This window comes from Sceloporus occidentalis, unplaced genomic scaffold (genome assembly GCF_023333645.1).
Source record: "Sceloporus occidentalis isolate IW3139 unplaced genomic scaffold, rSceOcc1.0.p SCAF_9, whole genome shotgun sequence".
Lineage (NCBI taxonomy): Eukaryota > Metazoa > Chordata > Lepidosauria > Squamata > Phrynosomatidae > Sceloporus > Sceloporus occidentalis.
This window is the reverse complement of record NW_028316989.1, coordinates 345,981-373,929: the sequence shown is the minus strand read 5'-3', so window position 1 is coordinate 373,929 and position 27,949 is coordinate 345,981. Positions and strand designations below refer to the sequence as shown.

Below are 27,949 nucleotides of genomic sequence, written 5' to 3'. Positions count from 1 at the left end.
ACAGGAATGGCTATGTTGCGTCTTTCCCAAACCAGCCCCCCTGCACCCCTGCAGTTCCCCCCTCGCCTACCTGTTGTGCACCAGTTCAGCCATCAACTTGAGCACGGGTGTAGTGCAAGCTGGGTCGTGGTACCAGAGCTCAACGGCACGCTGCAAGATTGGCATGTAGGAAGGGTAGCTGTGAGACAGAAGCTAAGGAGCCACAAGTCGCTGTCAGGATCACTGTGAAAGTTCTGTTCTTCCCATCAGAGCCTTGCCCTTCTGCCATGTCTGTTTAAGGCAGGAATGGTCACCCACTTTGTGGCCCCTTCCTGGCCCCTACAATTTCCAGCTCAGGCTACAGAGTGGACAGGGGGTCTACTGGCTCTCATCTTAGGTATGCTAGGGGATTCGCCCTCCTTGGTGGCTTCCAAAGCAGTAGGGCAGTGAATCCACCCCAGGCTTCATTCTCAACTTTAAAAGAAGTATCCAAGGTGTTAATGAGCCCTACTCCCACAAACAGGATCAGCACTCCTTTGAAGTTCACAGCAGACTCATTGCCACAGCGACATGGGAGCTAATTCCACCCCCCATCCCTGGCCATGAGCATCACTATGCTTACGCAGACTCTCCTTACGCATCCTGCTCCAACCATGCAGTCCTCACAGCCTTGGAGGACCAGGAGTGGAGTGGGAAGGGACAACAGTGGCAGGGTAAACTTAACAATTCTCTCCTTCCAGCCCACATGCACTTTGGGAAGGCATTCCAGGGGGAAAGGAGGATTGTGCCTAAGGCCTGGCAGAGTGCAACCACAAGGAGCAGCAGGAAGAGGAGGTTACCAGCCCTGTCCTGGCAAGGAGGCGCCTAGTGAGGAGTTCTGGGCTCACCAGGCAGTGCTTGGGGTGCAGGAGAGAGGGAAGGAGACAGCAGATACACACAGGAGTTAAGGATACATCCACTCAAAGAGCATCATGAAGCTGGTCTTGGCATTGAAGGCAAAGGCTATTCCCCTTAGGTCTCTCACTAGGCCCACCAGTGTTCTCTGTGCAAAGGGAGAGAGGCAGATTCATTAGACCCAGGAACTCTGTGCAAAGGCAAACCCCCTCTGAAGAAAGCCTAGAAATTCTGCTCCTGTGACTGGTTCACCCCTTAGGATCACCATAAGCTGGAAACGATTTGAAGGCACAGAACAAGCAACTAAATCAATGTTGTCACAGAAGGTGTAGAAACAGTATCTAATGAAACATGCCCTGAGCTCCAAAAAGCTCCTCACAGACACTTGTGCAAGAAAGAAGGTGACTCTGGAAGAGAATAGGCATGGGAAAATCTGTGCCTTATAAGTCTGGATAGTTCATCAGCAGCTGTGGATGGCCTAAGATAGAAATCTGTGAACTACTGGTGGCCTGAGCAGTGTGCGTCCTCTGAAGCCAGCAAAGATGAGCATGCGGACCAAGAGTTCTGTGGTTCTGGTATCTCAAGACTGAAGAGTTCCCAATCCTGAGAACATATGATCATAAGAGACTACTATAAAAGGAGAGTCCTTCCGACTATGCACTAAGCAAGCTGGGGCAAATTGGCTTTAAGACGTATGAAGGCTTGTGGGGTGATGGTGGCAGATGAAGGGAAAGCGGGAACCTTCCTTACTTTTGCCTCTTGCTCATTGAAAGTGTTGGTGCTGAACATCTGTGCCACAGTCTCAAAGGCAGCTGTGAGGGGCAGCATGAACTGTTCGTACTGATCTTCATCCTCCCCTGGAAGAGAGACATAAAAAGGACATTTTCTTCTATAGCCCTATGCTCTGCAGTACAGACAAGAAGTCTGCCCCTATCCCAATACACCTGACTGGGCCTTTTACTAAAGCTTGGCCAATAGCACACACAAGGAGATGAGACAACACTGACAGTGGGGTAACTGGCCAGATCTTTTCTTATGCTAGCAGAGTCTCCTCTTTTACAGAAAGTTTACTATTTACTTACTCTCCCACCCCCTTAACTAGTTATGCCTAGAACATAATAAAAGAGTCCGGCAGTCCAGTTCTTGGGTCAATAAGAATGGGTTTCAATACCTAGGTCCACCATGAGGAGGCGCCCAAGTGCAGTGTAGAAAGTGGTTCGACATCTCATGTCACTCAGGTTGGACTGATTGTTAATGCCCAGGAAGGAAAAGTGCTCACTCTGTCAAAGAATAAAAGTCATGTTAAGGAGGAGCAACTGACCAGGCAGAGGGAGCAGGTTATGCGCCTGCCACATGGGAATGCGGGCTGGGAGGAAGGGGGCACATGAGCTCCTCGTAAGGACGCTGGCTGAGGAACTGCCACAGCCTCAGACATGGAAGCTCTCGTGTTTGCATTGGGAATGTGATGCCTGGTGCATAATCCTAACCATCTCAGCGGTCAGGATATCACTGCTTCTGGCAGCTCATGCATGGCATGTTAAAGCAACCCACCAGAACATTTCTTTGCCTCCATATCTATTTAAAGACATAGTTTTAAAATTATTTATATTTAAAATCCCTGAATCTAGGCATGCAAGAAAATCCAGAGGAGATGCAGGTGGGAAGAATGCCGAGACAGATGCAACAAGAGATGGAGCAGGACAAGAGCGCACACTTTCGCCTGGTACTGACGTGCTACTTATGTCATCCAATAACTCATTACTTATTGCTACTAATGCAGTCCAGAAAGTAGTCTGCTGGATTACTTGTTACTACTTACCACTACTGTTACTACTGTAGCACTGAAAAATACAGGGAAATGCTCTCTAATTCTGAGTGGATCCCCTTGCCTGCGCAGGCACTGCGTAGCAGGCCACACGGCTGCCCCATGCACCACAGACATGCTCTGGGCAGGCACAGTTCCTCTTTGTACCTCTTCTCCCTCTCCCCCAATGTCACAGAGAGGAAGGCACCTTCCTCACTCACCCACTCTTTCTCTCACACAGCTCACATCAACACACCCAGTGCATGTCTGTGACCTGTGCTGCTGTTTGGAGTAGCCAGCCTGGCAAGGCAAAATTGTCTTTCCTCATCTCCCCTATTCTGGCAGAAGTTTCATTTAAAACAGCAACAACAAATTGAAGTAACCTAAATCTTAAATGCAGCTCATGTTTTCAATAGGTCTCCTCCTCTTTCCTCTTTCTTTATCCCTCTCCCCATTCCTTATTGTTGGCTCCTCTGTTCCTGACTAGCTTCATAATAGTCCAGAAAGGAGAGTCACAAAGGTAGCTGCCCATCGGACACTCCTTCCGTCCCATTGCTCAGACTGAGCTAGATCATGTACACTTACTGAATAAGGGGCAGAAGCCCTGTTTCATTACACTGGTGCATAGAGAATCACAGCCCTGGCAAAAAACTAACACTGTTTCAGCTTATTAGAGCAAAAATTAACTAGTTACCAAAGTAACCTGTCACAACCAACCAATTACTTTGAAGCTTTGTGCAAGACCAACAGGAATTCTTCAGAATATGGACACAAACCTGTCCGTATTCAGGGCAGACACTGGAAACAAAAACACCCAGATATGGTTCTCTTAAAGGAACTGCCAGTTTAAATGCTCAGGAACCACCTCCAGGAGGGTCAGATCAGCAAGGAAGGTTTACAACTTACTGTGTGATTGTTCAGCATGAACTGCACAGCGCTCAGTTTCACCAGTTTCCTAACGCTGCTGTAGGTAGAAACAATGTTAAGGAAAGAGTAAGGCAACCCGACTGGCCACCAGCCTGGCAAGCAAACCCTAAAAGCATGAACTGGAGAAGGAATATGCAATGTGTGCTCTACAAATAATTGCCACAGCCATTTGGAAGGGACACCCTGATAAGCATAAGGGTCTAGATCCAGGGCTTTACAGAGCTGTGTCCACCCACCATGCCTCCTGCATCTCTACCCACCCAAGCTTCCCACTTAATCTTAATTTATCTGACCTGTTATATATTTGGAGCTAATTATGACAATATAGTTCATCCAAATTTATCCAGGAGGAATAGGCTGTGAAACAGGACAGTGGATGCTGAAGGACACCTGAGTGAAGAAGCCTGACTCTGCCTGACAGCTGGATGCTAGCAGAGTGAGGGTTTGGTGCTGCCTTGCTATGACTGTCCAAACCCAGGGAAGTCTGCCGAAAAGGATATCCAATGGAGAGATCATTGAGAAGCTGTAGTGTCTTGGAGGTGATTGGTTCACAGCGTCCCCAGTATTTCAAGTTGGTGATGCTGCAGAGAGAGAGAGAGAGAGAGAGAGAAAACACACACCCAAGATGAGAGAGTGCTCCCCTCCTTCCCCCCCAAAAGGTAATCTCTGCAGAGATACAGAGTTGGATGCCAGCATGTCTCCAGAGCCTACTGGGCAAGCAGCTGTCCTGAAGGAGCTCAGGCCCAAAGCCTGCACCTCCAGCCGAGGGGCTGAATTGACTGCCTCTTTGGAAGCCCCTCTTTAAACGCACATTGTCAAAAAGCAGGAGCACTTACATTTTCCCTATGAAGACACTCAGGACCATGGTTTCATCATTCAGCCCAAGGACCTCTGAGAGCCGGCGATACAGCTGGAAGTGGAAAACAAAAGCCAAGCTCAGAGCCTTCAACAGAATTTCAAGTAGGTGAGCAAGTTTTCTAATTTGCAATGAGAGAGGAGGGATTTGGGGGAAAGCTACAGAATGGAAACAGTGTCTGTTTAATTTGGCTCCAAGGGGTAACTATAGCCAAATTTCAACAACCAGAAACTCACAGAGAATATGCTGGGGACTGAAGGTTTATGGCAGGAAGGAGCGGGGCCAGATGATGTGAAATGCATGATGCAGAGCTACAAGTGAGAAGCAGTAAGAGCTACTTCAAAAAGAAGCATTTTACCTTAGAGGATTTCTGCACCTGGTCTCCAATGTAGATTTTCCGAAACTGCTCAAAGAAGCTCAGCATGGCAAGCTCCAGCTTCTCATTGCCTGCCTGAGCCAGGCGTGAGTCTGTCAGGTTCATGAGCTGAAGGACCCTGGGAAGGCAGGAAGTCATGGGGGACTGAAGGTCAAACAACATGACAGGGGTTGAGTGCACAGCCCATAGGTCCCAGGTTGCTCCTGCAGTTAAGAGGTAGGGCCCCTCCTGCCCCACATGCATCACAGCAAGGCAAAGAAAGGCCAACAGCATTATGTCCAGGCCTCCTGCACTCCTGGATGGGAACAGAGGGCTGCTTACAGCCTCTTGCCTCCGTCACGCCAGGCAGAAATCCTAGCAGAGCACAAGGTTCAGCAGGCAGGTACCGGTTTCAAGGAAAGAGAGTTTTGCATCACGGAAGTGTCACTGTGGCCATGTGTGGCAGGGGCACCTGAGGCACAGGCTCTGCTCAAGTGCTCAAGTGCTCACCATGAGCAGGGAGAGCCTTTGGTCAGGCTCTCAAAGGGCTGCACCATTTTCAGACACTAAAAAATAAGTCCATATTGTATTTATGTGTTAGCTGTGCCCAAAATGTTATATATGGCTGAGCTAAGTGGGCCTTAAAATAATCTTAGGGAAACCTGTCTTGTGAGCAATCTTATGGGCTACAGCAGTAATGCACATCAGTGACTGATGCTGAGAAAAGTCTTGGAGAGGCCTGGAAGTAGTCATGAGATACTAGAAAAGAACTGAAGTGGCTTACAGGAGACTGTAATATCTATCTGTCAGCATTCCGTCCTGAATCACCAGGATGTCTGTAGGCTATATTGTTCATTAAGAAAACTGAATTTTGCAAATCTTTATCTTACTGGGCAGTGGGTGTATTTGCCTTCAAGTCCCCTGTGAACTTATGGTCACCCCATGAATGTCATAGTGTTTTTTTAGGCACGGAAGACTCAGAGGTGGCTTTGTCAGTTCCTTCCTCTGAAAATCGTCTCTAGCATCTGGTCTCTGTTGGCAATTTCTCCTCCAAACACTAATCAGGGGGCTGACCCTGCTTAGCATCCAAGATCAGATGGGATCTGGTTCCTTTGGAGGATTTAGGCCCTTACTGTGCAACATCTATTTGCTTTTTTGAGCAAAGTATTCTTGTCTATTTTGGAAAACTTTGCATTGGCCACATACTCTCAAGGGTTAGTTTCACCAAGACCAGAAATTACTTTTGTTTTACACTGAATGAACACAAAACAAAGGTGTGCTCAAAACAATGGAGTCTGAACTGGTGCAGCAGCTCCCACCCACAGAAAACCTCTGGATTCTAGCAAGAAGGGGAAGTTGCGCATTGCTAGGATCAGCGGCAGGGAGTGCCACAGCCAGTGCCCTATGCTTCCAAGCATGCTTTTAAGAGGAAGACAACATCTCATACCGGCAAACAAGTTCCCCATCCATGGCATCCTGCTCATCTGTGCTGGCAAACGATACTCGGCCGCCAATCACAGCCCCAATGATATAGACCAGCCACGTCAGGCGCCCTGGAACCAAAAGAGACCACTTTTCTCCTGTACGGTTTTTATCAACTTTGCCAATGAAGATTCAAAAGCCTGCATAATGTATTTTATGCTTTGAAGTTGCCCCCCAAAAAAGTATCACTGCTTGTGGATCTGGGATTTTGTTGCATATGGCCACACTAGGATCATCCAGAGCAGAATCCCATTAATTCCCAGTTCAAGCTTTTCTTCTACTGTTTACTGCAGACACACTTCTGCAACCTGACACCAAATTTTCAAGCCCTCTTTCACCATCTTCTCAATGCAGATGCTGCTAAAAAGCTTCCAGTAATATGAAAAGGGGAGCTGTAAAAATGGAGTTTGTCAGAGCCTTTGTTCACTGAGGTATGCCTGTATGGCCACAAATACATTGACGTCTTGTTCGTCACAAGAGTCAGCGGGGTTTAAATGTCACTTTACAACAGCAGGACTTCCATTTTTTGCTTCCCATAGGAAACATTTAACAAACTGCTGTAACACAGTAGGTTCAACTAATATTTAATAGCATCCACAGCCTCGCTCTTCCTCTAATATTCTTTTCTCAGCTGAAACCTGCCAGCTTCTACCAAGTCCTCTTCTGCTTCCACTGTTCTATTTTTGAGTCAACAATCTCAAAAATCCACAACAAATACTAAGAAGATGAATAAAGCTGTGAGAAGAGCAGCATGGTGTCAGGGCAGACTGGGAACTGGGTGAAAGGAAGCTGTCCCCAGGCACTTTCCTGCAGGGCAGCTGGGGCTCCAAGTATTTTTGGTGCTACGACAGTGGAGTTGTGTTGCTGCTCCTCTCTCCTCCAGGGACTCACCTTCCTGTACTGCCACATCCACAGGAATGGCTGTCGCACTCTGCAGCAACTCTTGGTAAGACTGGGCTGACTGGTCAAACAACTGCACAAGGAGCGCACAAGTCTTCTCATACTCGCAACGGCCAATAGTGGACAGCTGGTCAAGCTGCTGCTGCACCAGACCCGTGTCATCCAGGGGATCTTCCAGGCCATCTCTGCACACACAAGAAATAGCAGGGCAGAAAAACCATTTTAAAAAATCCTTCCGATGGACGAACCAAGCTTCCTGTTCAAAGAAGGAAACTCAAAACAAGGCAGCTTTGTCTCTCCTGCCACACTCTACTTCATGGGACAGAACTACCTTGAGAGTTCTGTGGGTTTATAGGCAGACCTGAAAAGAGTGGAACAAGTAAAGGACTCACCCTCAGAGCCACCAAAAATTGTCAGGATTGGTAAGGGCCAGGAAGGGCAAAGGTTCTCCCTCTGCGGCTTAAGTACCTGCTGCCCCTTGGCCACTTTTACCTCAATATTATGTGCACAGACTCCAGCCTGGAGGTGATGTATGCTTTGGTGACCTCAGGTGTGTATGTCTCCAGCATGTGGGGCTCTGTGGCTTTGACGTATGGAACGGAGGCTGCCAGTCGCTGCCACAGGCTTAGGAGATAGTGGACGCTGTTCGGAGCAAACTCCCAGTGCTACAGTGAGAGAGAGGAGGAAGCTGAAGGCCACTTTTAACACTTGCCTGCACCACCGCAGTGGCCTTTGAACAACATGAAACAGGAGCTATTTGAACTACTAGTGGGCAATGCTAATAATGAATCCATCCAGGATCTTGCAGATATATCTGGCTGCTAATAAACTTTGAAGAGGAAACCCAAACTCAGCATTTTAGGAACTTGAGCTTCCATACTTTTTATCCATCTCTCTCAGCCTCTGAATACAAAGAATGAGTCTCCATTATTCTCTCTCCAATTTGTCAAGTTAATTGTGCTTGTTCTTTCACAAGAGCCATATCAGGAAAAGGATTGTGCTCCAAAGGCTACAAAGAGTTTTATGTCACATTAAGAACTAAGAAGTGGTGTATTGGCATAAATCTTTTGTAGACAATGGTCCATTCCATCGGCTGCAGTTGATGGCATTTTTTAGTCTTTCAGGTGCCACAAGATTGTTTCGCTCCAGCCCCTGCTTTCTTGCCCTTGAGATGTTGGGGTTTTAACAGAAGCTATGCTGTTTATTGCTCTTGTCTGTAGGCAAGCTTGTTTTCTCCCATTGGAACAAACTCAAACATTGCATGGCAAGGAATACACCAAAATGATTCTGTGTGATGCACATGTTGGCCAGAGGCACAAAGGTCCTGAGAGGTCCTGAAATTCAACTGCCGCCCAGCTCTGTCCACTTGGTTTCAAAGTGACTCTGTCTGGCCTTGCAGCGTGACTAGTGTTCTCCCCTCCACTGCAACCTCCCCCTGCCACTCCCCCCTTCCACCCCAATTGCAGGAAACCATGCCATGCAGTTTCTCACCTGCAAACTGGTCACTGTGAAGTTGGCAATGAGTCGGATGACTTCTGGGTAGTTTTCCACTTTCACCAGCTCCCCCAGCTGGTAATTGCTTTTCAGCCGGGCGAGCAGCCGACAGAACTCATGGTAGTTGTTTGGGTCTGACAAGCTCTGAGAACAGAGACAGAGTCAGGCCAACATGGTGGAATGGTCCACAACCCTGGACCTAGAGGAGTCCTGAAACCCTGCACTGGGAATGTCTCCACTGAATGAGGAAAACACCTGTAAACTGCTGAGCAATTATTTCCTGTACACTGTACAAAAGCCCTCTTGCACAGCCTGGTATAGCCAAAGCTTGGCCTACTGCCTGTAGAATCCAACAACTAGGTAGACAAGAAGTTCCAGGCAGCAGTAGCCGCCTCTAGCTTCTGGCCCACATAAGGCTGTCCTCTGATTTAGGGCCTGTGCCCATCTACATTTAACAATGGCTCACCTGGGGGTTTTCCAGAATTCGCTTGACGCCATCAACAAGATGAGACAAAAACTTTGCTCTTTCTGCATTGTTAAATAGGGACCTACGGACAGAAGCGATTTGCACTAGACACGATAAGACCTAAAGGAAGCAGAAGCAATAAAATGAAGAAGCATGAGTTATCAGGAAAGGAGTAGCTGAGGGGGGGGGGGGGGGGAAGGATACAAACAGCCAAGGGGTTCCAGAAAGATGACCAAACATGCAAGGCAGGCTTCTCATTTGGGAAGTGGAGATGGGTGTCCAGGGGAGAAGCATTTCTTCCTGACCTCCACTACGGTGATCAAGCCAATCCCCCAAGCCTTATCAGCAGGAAGGTTACTTGGAATGCCCTTGCCTAGTAAGTTCGGGATGCCCCACTCACCAAAGGTGAAAACGTAGGAGGGATGGAATGGTATAGGTCAAAAAACAGCTGTAAGGTTGAGGAATCTAGAAATGCTGGAAGAGATACAAACACATTATCAAGATTACCTCACAAACATACCGGGGCAGTGTGGTTCAGCCCACCATCCCAAACCTAGCTGCCAAACTCCCTCATCAGTCCAGAGCACTCCCCAGGCAGAGGGTGCAACTTCCCCAACCAGCTTTCTCAGCCCTGACTCTTAAGAGCCAAGAGTGTGAGTGACTGATGGTGCCCACGTGGATCCAGGCGACATCAGTGTGAGAGCAAGGCTGGCTCCTGTTACCTGATCTCCAGCTGGTTGGGATCTGCACAGTGCAGAGGTCGTCCGAAGACTCGTCTGTGGATGTACCGATGAAGTCAAAGTTCAGGCAGTTGTGTGTGAGCTTGAGAAGCTGCATGAGGAGGCCATGCTGGCTTTCATCATTCAAGTTCAGGTTCTTCCCTGACGCCTAAAAAAAAGGCTGAAAGCTTAAGAGGTAGACTCCGCTGGATGAACTGCATGCAAGATCATTTGAATGCAGATGATGGCATGACTGGCATATCTAAGGCGCCTCTACCTGAAAATACTAATGGCTCACAGTTAGCCCTGTAAAAAAGGGCATTTTAACTGGTGCTACGAGCCACTTTCCCATGTTTTACACAGTGGAATTTGGCTTTATTTGGTGCTTCTCCCCTGATTCTGAATATCTGCCAAACAGCACTCTAGTTATTCAAATTCCTACATGCTGCTTTAAGGCAGCCAAGTTGAAGTAATCTCTGATGTCTCTTGGGGTAAAGCGTCACTAAACTAATGTAGATTTACTAAAGAACACAGCACAGCTGTCAGCAGAGGAAAATGCTGGGGAAAGAAATCAAGGTGATACTGAAATTTGGGGGGCTCCCTTCATCAAAACCTAAATTCCTCATTACAGCCCCAAACTGGTAAGACAAAACTTCCAGAACAGACAAGGACAGGAGAAATGCTTTTCTGTAGAGGCACGCCAGCACCATCGCTGCAATGTTTCTATGGCTGCCTTTCAGGAAAAGGACCACAGCTTCTAGCCATTACACCATGGCTCTCTAAAAACGTCACCAGGAATAGATGTCTCTTGATATATCAGGTGTGCAACAAGCCCTGCACAGTGATCCCCCGCTTTATTTCCAAGGAATCGGGCATGGGAGATTTCTTGCCCTAAGGTCATAAAATCCTAGAGTTGCATCCACAAGAGCCATTCAGCCCAACCCTCTGCAAGCAGAAATACACAATCAAATATACAAAGGTCTGGGAGACCTTATCATATCCTTCTTACCTGTTTTAATAAATTGCATGAGAGTGTGAAAATATCAAACAAAGACGAGTCTCGGAATGAAGAGGCTATTTTCCTGTGCTTGGTCAAAGGATGCGTAGTGTCTGCCTGGAGAGGGAAGGGGGAAAGAGAGGCCATAATTACCACTCCAGCGCATGTTGAGAGAACTGAACGCAGGGAGTCCTAGGAGCCACACCAACCAATAATAACGGCTCAGCAGAGCAGCCCATATGTCACTGCCTGCTGGCAAGTGAAACAGACACGATGCGCCAGTGCTATGTAACTCCAGGACAGTGGTCTCCATGCTGCTGTTAACTTTTTATTGAACTGCCAATAAAAACCATGCTAATTGCCTAGAATGCTAATTCTGAAAGCCATTCAACAGTTACAGTCTGTCTATACTGCTGAACAAAATTGCGAGCAAGCATTTAAGCACAGCTCAGGGTCTTCCCAACTAACATGTGATGCTCTGCTACAGGCTGGCATTCTTTGCAGGGGCCACAGACCCACACAGTCTATAAAAAGAGATATAGCAATCCTCATTCCCAACCGGGAACCAGCCGTCAATAGGGACTGGGCACCTAATCATCCCCATCTGCATTGGTTTCACTTTTGAATGGAATGATAAATGACAACTGATGTATATAAAGGAACAGCAACACAAAATAATCACCCAGTTTTGTAAGGAAGGCAACAGTGGTAAAGCACTCTAGAAACTAAAAGAAGGCAAATATCATGCGGAAACTGATAGACGGTGTTAGAAAGAAAAGCACAAGAAAAAGGGGCTTTTAAGACAACTAGTAGTAGGTATCAATATGGCTTCATCAATGCGTCTCAAGTTATTCCAGGGCTTGAAATGGAAAATCACAAAGGTGCTCTCCTCCATATCCTTGGAAGGCAGTCTGGAGAGATTCCCTTGCACAGACCTGCTCCTGGGCAACTCCTACTCAATGTGTAAGAAAATCCCCCTCTGGAACCAGATCTATATGTCCACCAATTCCAATGGCCAGGAGAGGCACAGGACTAACCCAGGCTCTGAGCCCAGCCCCTTCCCTGATATATGTGCCCTTTCCCTGACAGCATGCTGGATAGCAATGTCCAGCCAGAAGGCTGTGCAACCAATGCCTAGATGGTTCTGGACCATGCCAACCACTACAATGTCAGGATGCACAGGGAAGCCATTGAAATCCACAAACACCTGGACAATTTCAACAGGAAAGAGGAATCCCTTAAAGTAAACAAGGTTTGGCTACCAGTCCTGAAAGACAGCAAGATAAAGACAAATGCAAATGAGAAATCTCCCAGGGTCAGGGGTTCCCAGCAGACAATGAGCAGGAATCAAGCAGACATTAGTCCTCTTGTGCAGACCCTCACCCCCTGAGGACTGCCATCAGCAACCAACAAGACACATGCAAATCACTCCTGCCTTTCCAGATCACACAATATATATAGCCAAGTCCTTTCCAGGCAAACATGCTCTGAAGAGGCCAGCCACAGATGCTGATTGCAAAACGTCAGGAAGAAACGCTGCTAGAACATGGCCACAAAGCCCGAAAAACCCACACAAGACTAAACAATGCCTAGATGTGCTTTGCAAGTGTTTGCCTTCAGGTATATAATGCTCAGCATCATTACAAGTTACAGCAGGAGCATTTGGAGACCACAGCATGAAAAAAAAATCCACCCATGTTCTTTGCAGCCCAACAAAGTACCCCCAAAAATGAACAATTTCATGACATCCTTTCCCCACCTCTGAAGCCTTCAAGCCACTGGTATTCAAAGGAATCACAACTGTTAGCAATAACAAGTCTGGCTTGCAGTTATACAGACACATGGTCGTGTCCACACCAAACGCTGGCTCTTCCCACAAAATAGGAAATCACTGTGAGCACTCCTTGAAATACATGACTACATGGGGCAGTGTATTTAGGCTATCTTAAATAAACCCCACTTTCTAGTTTAAAGCCAGTTTCCTCAGCCCTAGCTTTATAAATACACTTCCACCAAACGGTAGCAGAGCGCAAAAGGGAGATTAAAACCCAGAACGCAAACCCTTTCACTCCTGATTCACTCCTGATGGCAGCCACACTCCTTTGGGCCTCTCCAAATGCAATCTGACATATCATATCAAATGGCTAAGACTACTGAGGAAAGAGCCCGCCAGTTCTAGCTAAGAGGACAGGGGTTGCTGTGGTGCTTCACAGGAGCAGACACATGCTGACTAAGAAGTGGTAAAATGAGATCTGATACCGGTGTGGGGAATAAGCTGTCTTCTGAGTTGCCACAACACTCTTTGTAAGTACTAAGCAGGATGAAAGTGTACTATATTTATGAAGGATTTTTTTTGAAGTAGAGGAACTGTCAGAACGTAATGACTCCCAGCAATTGTGAAAAGGGAGCCCTGCCACCTGCTGCTGAACTGAAGGTGTGGTGGGTCCAGATTGAGAAATGCTCCTTAGACCACCACTGTTTTGATCTCTTCCCTCTAAAAGTGCTGCCTTTTGAGCTTCTGGAAAAGGAGATAGGCAGAGAAAGGAGGCTAGAGATGGAAAAGACTCAAGTCTAGAGAGCCCATTTCTTACCATCAAAGCACACCACTGCAGAGACAAAAATCAGCGCACAGTGACACACAGTGAGCGGCACACAGCAAAATGAATGAGAAAGGTTGACACTTACTTCACTGAGGAAGGCTGTAGCACTTACTTGATTAATTTCATTGGTTAGCTGAGAGAGAATTGTCACTCCTATGATGCAGTGCTCTACACTGTCCTGGAGAAGGAATGGGAACGGTCAGCTTGAATGACAAAGGCTGCAAGGCACAGGCAGTGCGCATAAAACGCCGCCATCTCATTGCACCACAGACACAGACAATCTCCTCAGGGAAGAAATACAGGCACAACTGTACTCTGACCGTCCCAGGTGGTTATCTTTTAAGTTATCTCTCTTACTAGGCCTTACGTTTTCAGTTGATTCTTGAGAGGCTGTATAAGTGTAATTTCAATAAATAAAATTAAAGCTGATACTACAATACTGGATCAAGAATGAATCTTCCAGTGCTGTAGACACCTCACAGGCACCCTCCGTCCTGGGACCTCCCCAAGGGTCCCTGCATTTGTGGTTCCATAATGCAGCTAAGGATCTGCCAGACAGTTAACAGCATCTTCCTAAGAACTGCTCGATTCCCAGGGGAAAGCCCCTCCCAAAATGAAATAGCCAGTGCCCCCAGCTCACAGGGGCAGTCCTTGGTTGTAAGGATGGAGCTCCTGTCCAACAACTGCTCAAAGGGTCACAAATCCTCCCCCAGCCTTCAGTAAAAGGGAGAAGGAGGAAGAGGAGGAGGCCTCCTCTCAACAGCTGATGCTCAGGAGATGCCTTTGTGGGTTTCTCTCTTCTCCACCGGAAACTGGTTATTACACTATTTTGCTGAGATTTTGATCTTTTTATTTCTTTCTTTTCACTGCTCATTTAAAAAAGTGTCTGGTGGAAGTTCCAGGAAAGGAAACCTTTTCTTCACAGAGAACATGGTTAACTGTGGAATTCCTTGCCTGCGGATGTAGTGACAAGTGATGAAGCTGGCAATGTTTGCAAAAGCTTACATAATGGGAAGGCGGGAGAGTTATCTTTAAGGTATCCCAGGACCCTTTGTGGTTTTAACCACTATCTCACTTGGTTTTCCAATGAGATGAGATTAGACAAATTCAAAGGGAAGGTTAAGGGGAGATACAATGGCTTCAAATATTTGGAAAACTGTCATTGGAAGAAGCAGCAAAGTTGCTCTGCTGTTCTAGAATGAAGGACAAGAACCAATGAGGAGCCCTGCAGAGAGACACAGATTTTGGCTAGATTTTAGGAACAGCTGCTGAACAGCCCCAGCAGATGTAGAGCTGGAAGAGATGTGTCACAAGTGTCTCTTTACCTGCGACAAAATATGTTTATTAGCAATGAAGGCGCCTTGTCTCCACACTGGGAGGAAGGGAGGGTATAAAATCAATCAATCAATCAATCAAGGGTGGAACAGAGTTTATCTTTCACAAGTACAGCAGCAAATGCATTGCTTTTTATTGGTGTAAAGATAGAAATTTTCTGATTACTTTCAATAGGTTTTAAATGGGCATTTTGACAGTATCTCTTTTCATGCCATCCCTATACCAATCCTCAGAGGACAGTGGGGGGTTTTGTTTTTACATTTAGAAGGAATGATAATGGGCAACACATCAAGCAATCACCAAGAACAAGCTAAATACAGCAGTAAATTACTTTTAAAATACAATGAGAACATGCTACTTTTGGAAAAGGAGTGTTCTAAGCGCTGGCAGATGCTGAGCCTTCCTTCTCTGGAGATGGCTGGACAGGGATGCTGCCATTACACTGAGCAAAGTGCCCTGCGATGAGGGCCTTTCCAGCACTGCAAGTCAGGAAGCACAAAGGCTATCCATGGCCACCAATCATGAAGACTATAACCCATGGGCAGGCATAGGTCATCCTCGATTGCTTTTTGTGTTCCTCAAGGGTCCCCCAGCCGTCACTCCTCACAGTTTGGAGTTCTTCCCAGTCTGTAAAAGACCAGCCTATTCCCTGAGTGTTACAACAACCCTCACGATGAACCATTATATAAGCAAAAAGGGAATGTGATGGAGGAGAAAGCCAACCTGTAAAAACCTCGTCACATCAGTGATGACGTTTCTGAAAACGTATTCATCCTTCTGGCAGTCAAACCAGCCCAGCTTTGTGATCCTGGCATAGAGCTGAATTAGTGCTTGTGTCACAAAGGTTGCAAGCTTGGGCCTGGTTGCAAGGTAGTTGAGCACATAGTTTCCTGCAAAAGAGAGCATAGGAGTACCCAGATGAAGACGAGGGATGCTGTGCCCCAATGGCAGGTTCAGTCACCCAGACAACAGCAAATGCGCCTTTCTAATAGGGGCTCAGCTTGATATTTTTTTCAAATTTACAACCCCAATATTTAACGAATGGCGCCCAAAGCAGCCAATGCCACCAAAGCAAGAGCAATGGTTGCAAATCAGGCTGGAAGAAGCAGAATTTCTTCAACCAAGGAGGGAACTGTGTGGCCCCACAGTCGCTGGACTGTAGCTCCCAACATTCCTCACTAATGGGTATGCAAGCTAGTAAGGCTGCTAGGAGCAGCAGCCCAGCATCTGCAGGAGGGACATGGTTGCTGTTCAGCAATGTAAGCAATTTCTCATCGGGGCAAATGGCCAGAAGAGCTTACTGTCCAACGACAGCAACTTCAGAATGGGAATTTGACATTAACACTTGACCAGAGTCAGACACGCTAGTGAGGTCCTGCATGTGGGGGCTGGAAAGCCCTCCTCTCTCCCTCTCCTTAACATTATGGTCTTTTGTAGATTGGTCAAAAGCTTCCCAATAGGGAGGTTTGGGGCATAAAAGTTGTGAAAAGCTAGGTGATCTCAACTGCCATCAGGGACGTAGCTAGGATTTTAGGAAGGGGGGGGGGTCCAGTCTAAGTGCCACCATTATAATGGGGCTTGGGTGCGGCGGCGCAGCAGCACACACCATTCATTTTTCTAATGGAAGGGGGGGTCCGGACCCCAAGAACCCCCCCCCCCCTTGGCTACGTCCCTGCTGCCATGGTTAGATGAACCCTTTTTAGGTTCTCTGTACTTTAAAAGCTTATCTTCCTCTCTATTTTTACCTCTCTCCACTAATTCAAGCGTCAATCCTACTGGTAGTCCTAGAGTAGACCCACTAAATCAGTGGAACCTAATTGTCATCATTCCATTGGTCTACTCTAGTTGGAAATCACGACTGAATTTAAGCCTTAGTGTTTTAGGATTGCTAAATTGCATTTGGAGAGCTAGTATAGTGGTTGGAGTGTTGGGCTATGACTCTGGAGATAAGGGTTCAAATTCCCACTAGGTGACCTTGGGCAAGCCACACTCTCTCAGCCTCAGAGGAAGGCAAAGACAAACCTCCTCTGAAGAAATTTCGCCAGGAAAACCCAGTGATAGATCTGCGTTAAGGTAAAATTCATGTTACTTTTTGCCTTAGGCTGTTGGCCTGGCTGAAAATAAACACGTAACATGTGATGAGGAAAACCCATGTCTCTTCTGACACTGGCACACTGAATACTGAAATGCATCCTTAAGCATCTCAAGCAAATGATCTGGATTGCCTGGCAGGCTGCAATACAGGGATTTGGTTTTTAACTTACGTATGTCTATTCGCTGTTCCAAGGGCAGAGGGTTGTTTGTGCGCGACACCAATTTCGTAAGGCATGTAGCTGCCAATAGCTGGGAGTAAGAGGACTGCAGATTTAATAAACAGATAGATAGATAGATAGATAGATAGATAGATAGATAGATAGATAAATAAGTAAATAAGATGTGAGTACAGTTCAGTTTTAAGTTCAGGATATATTTTATGCAACCTGATATAATGAAGTTTAAGAAAATTAATGGTATGACAACAATTATGTTGCTACAAAAGGGTAAGAACACCTGGGGAAGAACTCTCCTAGATCATTATCAAGCCTTTCACTTCTGCAACTGATGATGTGTTTAACAGAAGGAAAGAAAAATGTGAGAGCAATCAAGCTCTTTACTGCTTCAGGTCCCCTTCATTATTAAGCCTCTCAGTTCTGCAGCTACTCCTTAGAAGAAAGATTGCCTCCATGGTTTGGATGCCTTAATCCAAGTGTTGGCTAAAGGACTATTTAAAAAATTTCCTACAAACATATTTACAGAAGGAGGGGTTGCACATTAGTCTATAAATTTTGTTGTTACATGTGAACTATTCCCTTGCGTTGTGTTTATAATGTTAATTATGTTATAATTACTTATATCTACACAGAAATGCTCATGCTGCTCCACTAAAGCACAGATGCCACTGCTTTTGAGCGAGTAACAGCACAGCTTCTGAACCCCATTCTCTTCCCTAGCCATGGTTTCTCTCCTGGTCAAGCAAACGTAAATGTGAAACGCCGGGTTTGGGGGCTCTTGGTTCTACACTGGCATATTTCCCTGCACCAAGTGATGAACATGGAGCCCTCAAATACCCACAGCTCATTTCAGTGTTTTGGAAACAGCACGGTGGGCAAACAAGCATGCATACGAATAAAACGAACAAATACATACACTCCCTCTTTCAAGAAGGAGCTGGCACTTGTTCAAGCAGTCTGGGCTGTTGGTGAATTCAACCAGGGCTTTTTCCGCCTGCAGCCGTGTCGCGGTGTCTGTTGTCTCATAGAGTTGCTTGCACAGGTTCTCTAGCTGGGCTAGACTCTGAAATAAAACAGAGGAGAACATCTAATTATGTTTTGTCTCCCCTTTTCCCCGCAGAATGGCTCCTTCTAGGTTCTCTTGTCAGGTGCACTTTCTAGGTAAAGCAGAGGTCCATCAGACGAGGAGAAACTACACAAGTCAACACACACAGCCTCTGGTGTCTGCCATCGCTGCACATCCCAAGACATCAAACTTCTGTATGGGGGGAAATAGCCCCACCGCCTTATAGTAAAGAGAAGTACTGCCACCTTCTATGAGGCTAAGACCAGAATTCCATGCTTCCGCTGCGACCCTTCAGTTGGAATTGTACAATTCCCACTCCAGTAATAAATGGCATTTAGTCATTGCTGTTTATATCTAGCAATATGGTTCTATTTTTCCATCTGTGATGTATCTAATAATTACTCCAGCCCAATTATTGAGGATATCCCCCAAAGGCCAAACCACATGATATGTGCTATCGGCCACACACTACTAATCAATCACAAAATACAAGATAGGGAGAAGAGGAGACAGAGAGGTGAAATGACAGCTTGGCTTAACTATCCGAAGGAGCAAACTTATTTTCTGCTGCTCCAGAGACTAGGCTATGGAGCAATGGATTCAAACTACAGGAAAGGAGATTCCAGACAAAAACATTAGGTAGAATTTCCTTATGGCAAGAGATGTTCGACAGTGGAATGGTCTGCCTTGGAGGGTGGTGGACTCTCCATCTTTGGAGGTCTCTATACAAAGGTTGGATGAGCTGAGTTGTGTATTCCTGCATGGCAAGGGCTTGGGCTAGATAACCCTTGTGGTACCTTTCAGCTCTATAATTATATGATACTAATACATGCTCACTCTGCAATCGCCTGTGAATAAATGCTTGTGGTGGAGCAACAAAAGGGTGGGGATTCTTCCTCACCAAGGCTGGAGCATAGCAATTATGCAGCAAAAGAGCACTGCGCATATTAGATAAGGACCTAAGCATGAGACAGCTAGAGGCAGAACACTTGTGGAAGTTTTCCTATACGAAAACATTCCAGAATAAGATGCACAAAGGCTCCTGCCTGATTCCTGTTTTATAGAGTGTGCTTCATTCAATACCTTTTGCACGGGAAATGCAACCATCGCCAAGTCTTGATAAATTAAGCTTCGAGAATGGAGCCTCGTCTGTTCGTTCCAGAACTGAACTCCCTGAAATCTGAGGACACTGAGCATTGCCTCTCAGAGAAAACCCATCACCTTTGCCAAGGCAACTCTCAAGTTCTAGGCTCAAAAGACACACAGACTGAATAGCACTTTATTTTGAGATCAGTCATCTCCACACTTAGCACAGAAGGCTAATCTGTAAAAATGGTTTGAGTACGAGTATCTTGACTAAGAATCTTAAAAGAATATATTGTGTTTTAAATTGTTTTAATGTGGTTCTTGCTTCAGTGTAACAATTCATTTAATTTTGTTTTAGTACAGTACTATATTTATTGTGTTGGTTTATATCTGATTTGTGATTATGTTTGCAAGATGCCTGAGAGAAAGTGGGATATAAACTAACTAACTAAACCAAATGCAGGAGGATGTGAGACCTTCCATAAATAAGAGAAGTAAGAAAAGCAGGAGGATGCCTACTTATAACTGTAGTCTTGAGAGGTTGCTGGGAAGCCAGACCTATATGGATCTCTGAACATGCAAAGTGATGACTGCAATGTCCTCTTCTCCAGAACGGAGGGGCAAGAGTCACATTCCCCAGAGAGATGTGCCCTGAGCGCTGGAGGCAGGCTGCTGGACCACAGGTTTTCCTTACCTACCTCCAGAATCCTGAACTAGGAGAGGGAAACATTTGTGCAGGTGGCTGCCTTGCCTTCCTGCTCACTTGCTCACTGTGTTGGAGTAGACCCAAAGGAAGCCACGGAGCAAGGCCACCTCACCGCAGATGTCCGGAAGACGGATTGCTGAAGTGACTGCACTGATATCCCCAGAAGGACTACACTGACAGGTAAGGCATCTGCCTGCTGTAGTTTATGTGCGGTGCCCACATGGGAGAAGAGTAAGCTCTTGAGCTGGGGCACCACACTTCGCCCAGCCCCACTCAGGCCACACACCCGGAGTGTAGTGCTCTGCGACTGTGGGAGGCTTCTCAGCCGTGCCACTACAGCAGAGCTAAGAGATGGACACTTGCCTGAGGAATATTGGGGACAATGTACAAAACCATGTCAAGGAAGCACAGGTGCCAAGAGGAACCAGCAGCTAGCCAGCTCATAACACAGTTTAACGCTGGACAAGACCTAAAGCAAACTGCAAAACCAATGAAACCTGAGGCAGGCTCCAGCTGTTCAGCCGAAGCAAAGTGCTTGGACTTGAAACACATCCAGATCATGCTATTTAGGTACTTGTTCATTCATTCATTCTCCTCCTGACATGTGACTCAGTGCAGCTTACAATATAGATTAAAACAAAGTACAGTTAAAAACCAGATAATTTAAGCTATCCTATTAAAACACTACAATGTAAAACAATGAGCACTCCAGGCTTGCTTTAAGGATTTGAGCAGAACGCTGGGAGGACAGTGGCACCGTCGCGCTCCCTTTGGAACAAAACACTTCTGATCTCAGCAGCGCTTTATCCCTACAAAGAAAGAGCACAACTAGCCTGCCTAGCAGAGATAACCGCCACCAGTAAGGCAGCCATAGAGGTCAGCAAGCAGCCACCCTGGATGCCCAGCTATCTGAAAGACTTTGATACCAGTTTGGCCAAAATGACAGAGACTTTGGGAAGGTAGCAAGAGGCCAGAAAGGAGGATAAGGGTTGAAGAGGCCATTTGAGACCCTGCTCATCCATCCCACTGTAGCAAGACTAGAAAGCAAAGAACTCCAGATGGTGAGCAGAAGAGGCAAGGTCCAGTTCATTTGCGGCCACGCTTCTCTGACAAATGAGGCCACTTGGTGCGCACAATGATGGTCTGTGCACCAAGGCTCACATTACCTCTACTGATAAAAGCAGTGGGGGCGGAGGGTGCCTCATCATTAAATTAAAGAATGCACATCACCCTTGCCTTCACATTTTGGATACCAGTTGCTCTCTTAGCAGCATTGGAGAAATGGTGCCTCACTTTTTCCAGAAGCTAGTCCTCTGCAGGGACTAGCACCCATGATGATGATGATGATGATGATGATGGTAGTCCATACATCACCATCACCAAAACACTCCTCTGCAGGCTCATTCTACTATCCTACTCCAGCTCCAAATCCACAAGAGAAAAGTGAATCAAATGGCTGAGAAAGGGGGGAAAGGGGGAAATGAGAGCACACTTGTTTAGAAGCCTATTCTCCTGTTTCAGGAACAATCCAAATCGCACACAGAAGGAAAGCAAATTAAATGGTGATGATCATGAGCTCTTGCAAGCAGAACAACAGCAGCAGCAGCAACAGCAGCACTGATGGCAAGGGTCAGAAGAGCCTTCTCCCACTTGCTCCTTCCCACTGCTGGCCCTCTGCCTCCATCACCCCATCCTCTGCCCCTCCTGCTCACCTCCAAACTCCCCACTCCCTGCTTTTCAGGGCGTTCTCCGCCTCTTTCAGAGGAGTCTTCTGGCCTTGTCCTCTTGCTCTTTCCTTGCTCAACCACATCCTCCTCACCCCAACGCTCACAATGGAGGAGGAGGAGGAGGAGGCCTCCATACAGTAGCCTTACTCCTCCTCCACCTCTCAGTAAAGCCACATCGCCACATCTAAAAAAGTTAGAATGCAAAAGCTGCTCCCTATAATGCTAGCGCTGTAAGTCAGCTAAACCGTAATGACCAGAAAACTTAATACAAACAAGTTGTAATTGGAAGTAATCACAAGCCCTGCCCAATTCTGGCATTATGGCAGGGGAGAGAGATTAAGCTCATTTCACAGGGGATGGACAACTTTTGTCCTATCAAGATGGGGCAGCTGCATTGCCCACTGAGGCTCTGATCGTATTGTCTTAGTCACATTCCTCCTGAACAAAGAAACCGAAATCTCTTGCTGGCCGCAGTCATCAAGAGGAGAGACCAGCCAAGCATGGCATTAGGAATCTGCATGAGTTGTGAGAAGACAGAATAAGCCAACACAAGAACTGCCAGGGAAGCCAGATTTGCTTTCCTTTTCTGTTAGAGATTCACTGCTGTTGTTGTGTGCCCTCAAGTCCTTTCCAACTTTTGGCAACCCTGAGGTGAACCTAGAATGGGATTGTCTTAGCAAGATTTGTTCAGAGGAGGCTTGCCTCTGCCTTCCCCTGAGGCTGAGAGCCGGAGCCTGGCCCAAAGGCACCCAGTGGATCTCATGGCCCAGCAGAGAATCAAACCTTGGTCTCCAAAGTCATAGCCCAGCCTTCAAACCACTACACCACACTATCCAATAGACAACTCCGCTTTCATGTGACAGACATGAGGCACAACCCAAGCAAAATTAAGGTCTTTTATTTCATCGGATAAACAGGTGTGTGTTTATCTTCTGAATTCAAGATAACCAAGTCTTTAAAGCACTGAACTCTCTCCTGTGCATTTTAGTTATCTCATGGCCTTAAGGAACTGCAACAGGAGGTACTTTTGTGAGGCTGCAGGAGCGATTTATTACATTCATATCTTGCCTCTTGACACCAAAATACAGACCAAGCGAGGGAGGAGCAACCACATTCAAACAAAAACACGCCATTAAAACGTAAGGATTTATTCCTTGGTGCCTCTCTGCATTCTCCATTGGACAAACAGGACAGTCTCTGGGCGGGAAAACAGACATAAGTCTCATGCAGACTCTCCTTCTTTGGAGGTCTTTGAATGGATGGATGTTGGATGGGCATATTTCAGGAGTGCTTCGGGTGTGTATTACCAGTGTAATGAGAATATTAAAAAGATGAGCCTCTGGGTCACCCACAATTGTACAAAAAGACAAAGGGTTTTCGGAAAGCATTCCTCTGCCTCAGCATCACAAAGCAGATTCACAAGAGAAGGCCGAGGAAAGAGACCGAAGACAACAGTGCAAGACAGACAAAAAGTCAGAAGAAAGTTGCTCATGCAAACATGAATTCAAGCAGTCACCCATGAACTGTGTTTTTAACTGCACTGGAATCAATTCAGCTGCTACACAGCAGGGTTTCCTCAAGAGTAACTCCAGTATTCTGGAGGTCCTTGTCCAAAGAGAGACCTGACTTTCAGAAGCCATGCAAGATGCCATTGTTGTCGTGTGCCTTCAAGTCGTTTCCAGAATATGGCAACCCTAGGGACTTTTCTTGGCAAGATTTGTTGAGAGGGGCTTTGCCTTTGCCTTCCTCTACGGCCGACAGAGTACGATTTGCCCATGGTTTCCATTGCCGAGTAGGTAGTTGAACCCTTGTCTCCAAGAGCCACAATCCAAAGCTCAAACCACTAAACCACACTGGCTCTCTCAGATGCCCTCCTTATGTGGATTTGGTCATGTTTAGCAATAATTTAGGCAGCTGCCTATTTTAAGGAATTATGACTCAGGCTGTAATACACAGTATTTGTGCTTTTGAGCTATTTTATATAGATAGAGTTTATAGATGTATTTTTTAAAAGAGACACATTGCCTTAGCCAGCTGCAAGCCAAAACATGTACTTTAATGGCCAAAGTGTTTAATAGGAAAATCATGACATGTATAAATCAAGTCGAGATGAGAAACAGGCAAAATCACTTTGCCTAGCAAGGCCTCTGAAGCTGTATGGATCATTTCTATTCCATGGCAGCCAACTGGCTGGTAATTAGCTGCATGTATCCTAAACCTGGGAACAAAACTCACAGACGAAACCGTCTGGCAATTGACCAAAAAGAAAAACTTGAGTAAAGACAAGTTGGGAACTTGGAGAGAAAACTGTACGGGGGCATCTGGAAGTTAAGCATCTCAACTATCCCTTCACCCCAGCTTTATGAACAAGTGAGCAATAAAACAGCCATCTCAAGAGGTCTTTGGATGCTCTAAAGTGCATCATTCACAAATGAAATTGGCAGCCTTAACAGCAGCCCAGTATGACTCCCAATTGGCAGAAGGGGGAGGGAGAGAGTGTCTTGCCTAAGGGCACTGCGTTTGTGGCAAAGCCGCTGATGCCACTACTACACAGCCCATCGTCCCCGTTTTCTCTAAAAGGCTGTGTTGCAGGTGTGCCAGCCATGGCTGTACTGGGAGAAAGCTGATCTGGCCTCGGTCATGCAATCATAGAATCACAGAGTTGGAAGAGACCCCAAGGGCCCTGATCCAACCCCCTTCTGCCATGCAGGAAATCCAAATCAAAGCATCCCCACTGACAGATGGCCATCCAGCCTCTGCTTAAAGACCTCCAAGGAGGGAGACTCAAAGGCAGCATCTTACACTGTCAAACAGCCCTTACTCTCAGGAAGTTCTTCCTAATGTTGAGCTGGAATCTCTTTTCCTGGACCTTGCATCCATTGTTCTGGGTCTTAGTCTCTGGAGCAGCAGAAAGCAAGCTTTCTCCCTCCTCAACATGACATCCCTTCAAATACTTAAACAGGGCTATCATATCACCTCTTAACCTTCTCTTCTCCAGGCTAAACATCCCCAGCTCCTTAAGTCGTTCCTCATAGGGCTTCATGGTTTCCAGACCTTTCACCATTTTAGTCGCCCTCCTTTGGACACATGGCTCCAGTTTCTCCATATCCATTTTAAATTGTGGGGCCCAGAACTGGACACAGTCTTATTCCAGGTGGGGCCTGACCAAAGCAGAATAGAGTGGCACTATGACTTCCCTTGATCTAGATACTATACTTTTACTGATGCAACCTAAAATCGCATTGGCCTTGTTGGTGCATGACCCTATTTGGATTGCTGCAATGCGCTCTGTGTGGGGCTGCCTTTGAAAAGTGCCCTGAAATGTCAATTGCCCAAAGAGCTGCAGGCAGACTGTTAATGGGGCTGGCGGAGGAAAGCATCCAATTCCCACTCTGCAAGCGTTCCAGCGGTTGCCCATCCGTTTCTGGGCACAATCCAAAGTGCTGGGGATGCCCCAAAGAGCTCAGGTTCAGGCTCTTTGAAGGGCCACAACTCCCCTATATAAGCTCTGTTCCAGCTCTAAGACCTTCTGGAAAGGCCCATCTCTCTCTCCTGCCACCTCCTCAGGCTCATTGGTGGGAACAAGGGAGACAACAGGATCTTCTTGGTAGTGGCTCCCAGAGACTGGAACTATTTTTCAACTGATGCTTCTGTATGTTGTTTAAATTCCTTTTAATAATTTGTAAGCTGCCCTGAGTCCCATTATTGCAGGAAAACGGGATGCCAACAAAAATGCTGTTACTTCTCCTAGCGGCAGAAACAGCGGCATTCAGGCATTATCTGAGACAACCAAGAAGCACAACAACAGTGTAGAGAAGCGCAATGCATTTGGTTTTCTCCCATGGCATTCCTTGCTCCCAGTGCACTGTCTTACTTTGAATTTAATATGCGGAGCACACAGCATTGCTGCTGCTCTGTAACTGGTCAAACCAATGGGATTCAGTACAACTCTGGAATAGGGCAAGAGGCTCAGCTACACTCGAGTAAATAAACAGTGTGCATAAATGTTTGTGGCCTGAGCACACTCCTGGCCAAGAGTTCACCTTTCCCCTCCAGACTCAGTATGGCATCCAAGTTAACACAGCGCAGGATTGATTGCCTATGAACACAGGAGGAGACTAGCTCCCTTCCCTCCCATCCAGTCTGGCTGCTGCCCTTCTGCTGCTGCTGCTGCTGCTGTTGTTGTTGTTGTTGTGTGCCTTGAAGTTGTTTCCGCTTTATGGTCTTTTTACCAGCTGGTTTAAACTGGCTCTGCCAAGGCAGCTAGGCCAACATTCCCATCTCAGCAGCCATTCAGTAGGCTTTGCTCCATTCATGCAGGGCCATATGAGAATGCAACTAAGGCCACACAAGAAGAAGCATCTGCCCAGACAGTTTAAACCTACTATAGACACATTTTCCCTCTTTAAACCGAACAGGCTCTGGCCAGAAGAATTCACTTCAGCAAGGATTTACTATGCAGGTGCAAGGACGCAAGAGCACTCTACATCCGCACCAAGGCATGGCAAGTGTGTCATGCACAAAGCCTTTAACTGGGCCACTTCAAACACTTGGGAGCCTCTCCCATTTCCAAGCGTCTCCACAGAAGGCAAGTACGGTGTTCCATTGCCCCAAGGGCCAGAGGCAGCACCTGTGCGCACTCTTTCCTAATGTGCTAAAGTGCAAGAAGAGAAAGCACTCAGCATGGCCAAAGCCTTTGCGCTGCCAGTGTTTCCTCCAAAGGGGAAAGGCATGGTGCAGAAGAGCAAGGGCAGCTCTGGATCTGGGTCTCCACCTTCTGCCTGGTCTGGCCTGGCATTGTCAGCCTGGTGAAGAAGGGCATCATCCAAGGGAGGAACCAAAGGAGCCTCAGCCATAAGCCAGGGCCACAGAGGGCAAGACTCACCAGGCGATGGGAAGCATGTCCTGGCTTTAGGGCCTGATCCAGCTCTTCCACAGCTGCCTTTCCCCATCCTGGCCTTCTACCTTCCTGGCTTCAGCCTCCACTCTGGTCTTCCCAGCCAGGCATCCAGGAGACTCCCCCTCCGAGGAGGAGGATGGGGCCAGGGCCATACTTGCTGCTCGGCCGTCTCCCTTCTCCCCTCGGGGCCCTTCCCTCTTCGGCAGAGGCAATGGGAGAGGAGGGCCAGGGCCTGAGAAGGAGACCATGGCTGGGCCTGAGGCCCCCAGGGCCCCTGCCCTCCCCAGACTGACCCTCCTCCGCCTTCTCTGGCTCTGAGGAGGAAGGAAGGAGGGAAGGAAGGCTGCCCTGGCTTTGCCTGGGGCCCAGAGGTGGCCCTGTGGCTTTGGGCCCTTCGCTGGCCCTAGCTCTGCTCCGGCCCCCAGGACCCAGGAGAGGCTCTTCGGGGACTCCCGAGGGCCTCCCCTGCTTCCTCCGACCAAGACTCGCCCGAGAGAGACCCGGCCCTCGGAGGGGAGGGACCCTTGGCTCTCCCCGAGTCGCGGCCCGCGGAGCCCCAACCGCCGCCCGCGCCGAGGGAGGGTTGGCGGCCTCGGCCTAGCGCTCGGCTCCCAGGCTCCCTCGCGGGCGGGCGGGCGGGCGGCCTGCCTGCATTCCTCCCTCCCTCCCTGGCTGAGGCCCAGCCTCGGCGGCGCCTCACCTGCACATGATCCGCCATCTTGCTCCATTCATGTTCTCTCTCTCGCTCTCGCTGGCCGCCGCCGCCGCCGCCGCTCCTCCCGCCCCTCCGAGGCTCCCGCGCCTGCGCACTGCCGCCCGCCTTTCCCCACGCAAATGGCGTAAGGAACACCGACAGGGACGCCAGGCGCCGGCGCCGCTGCCGCACTGCTTTCGTGAATGGGGCGGAGGCGGCGTAAGACTCGGGGACGGTCGCCCGGCGGTGACGTCACACACATGCGCGGGAGGAAGGAGGGCGGGAGCGGGGAGCGGGGCTTTGTTTACATGGTTCTTAAAGGGGCCGCGCGCCCTTTCTGTTTGGGATGAGGAAGCAGTCTGCCCTCAAGGGCCCAGGGGATTCTGGGAAGCCTGGGATTAGGCTGCCTTGGGCGTTTGTCTGGGGAGGGTCCAGGGGCTCCTGGGACACTTCTCCCAGCAGCCTCAGCCAGTGATTTGGAGGATGTCTTTAGCAGAGTTGCACAGAAAGGCTGCATCCACATGAGAGCCATAATCCACTTTGGCAGCGCTTTTCAGCCTCCTGGCCCAAGGCTATGGCATTCTGGGAGCTGGAGTTTGTTGTGGGCTCCAGAGCGACTGCCCTGGCTCAAAGGCTATGGCATTCTGGGAGTGGGGTCCAGAGCTCACTCCCACAACAAAATCCAACTCCCA

The 27,949-nt window shown here is 47.7% G+C and overlaps 1 protein-coding gene across 4 annotated transcripts in view; it reads right to left on the bottom strand.

Moving 5' to 3' along the window:
• The window catches only part of LOC149306620 (exportin-7), a 35,761-nt gene extending 8,375 nt beyond the window's left edge, over nucleotides 1-27,386 (bottom strand). Inside the window, exons 1-21 of one of the 4 annotated variants that reach the window (XM_089538431.1) lie at nucleotides 27,264-27,386; nucleotides 17,995-18,141; nucleotides 17,073-17,166; nucleotides 15,532-15,698; nucleotides 13,559-13,651; nucleotides 10,886-10,990; nucleotides 9,880-10,045; nucleotides 9,558-9,631; nucleotides 9,158-9,277; nucleotides 8,689-8,835; nucleotides 7,690-7,862; nucleotides 7,189-7,382; nucleotides 6,263-6,368; nucleotides 4,819-4,954; nucleotides 4,441-4,514; nucleotides 4,105-4,185; nucleotides 3,584-3,647; nucleotides 2,045-2,153; nucleotides 1,624-1,730; nucleotides 933-1,021; nucleotides 71-178 (exon numbers count right to left, since the gene is read on the bottom strand). In XM_089538431.1, coding sequence (XP_089394557.1) covers nucleotides 71-178; nucleotides 933-1,021; nucleotides 1,624-1,730; nucleotides 2,045-2,153; nucleotides 3,584-3,647; nucleotides 4,105-4,185; nucleotides 4,441-4,514; nucleotides 4,819-4,954; nucleotides 6,263-6,368; nucleotides 7,189-7,382; nucleotides 7,690-7,862; nucleotides 8,689-8,835; nucleotides 9,158-9,277; nucleotides 9,558-9,631; nucleotides 9,880-10,045; nucleotides 10,886-10,990; nucleotides 13,559-13,651; nucleotides 15,532-15,698; nucleotides 17,073-17,166; nucleotides 17,995-18,141; nucleotides 27,264-27,281 — 2,372 coding nt within the window. In that variant the 5' untranslated portion in view covers nucleotides 27,282-27,386. The remainder of the gene's footprint in view (nucleotides 1-70; nucleotides 179-932; nucleotides 1,022-1,623; nucleotides 1,731-2,044; nucleotides 2,154-3,583; nucleotides 3,648-4,104; nucleotides 4,186-4,440; nucleotides 4,515-4,818; nucleotides 4,955-6,262; nucleotides 6,369-7,188; nucleotides 7,383-7,689; nucleotides 7,863-8,688; nucleotides 8,836-9,157; nucleotides 9,278-9,557; nucleotides 9,632-9,879; nucleotides 10,046-10,885; nucleotides 10,991-13,558; nucleotides 13,652-15,531; nucleotides 15,699-17,072; nucleotides 17,167-17,994; nucleotides 18,142-27,263) is intronic. The other 3 variants (XM_089538428.1, XM_089538429.1, XM_089538430.1) reach the window with 3 other exon arrangements.
• Nucleotides 27,387-27,949: the final 563 nt, after the last annotated feature.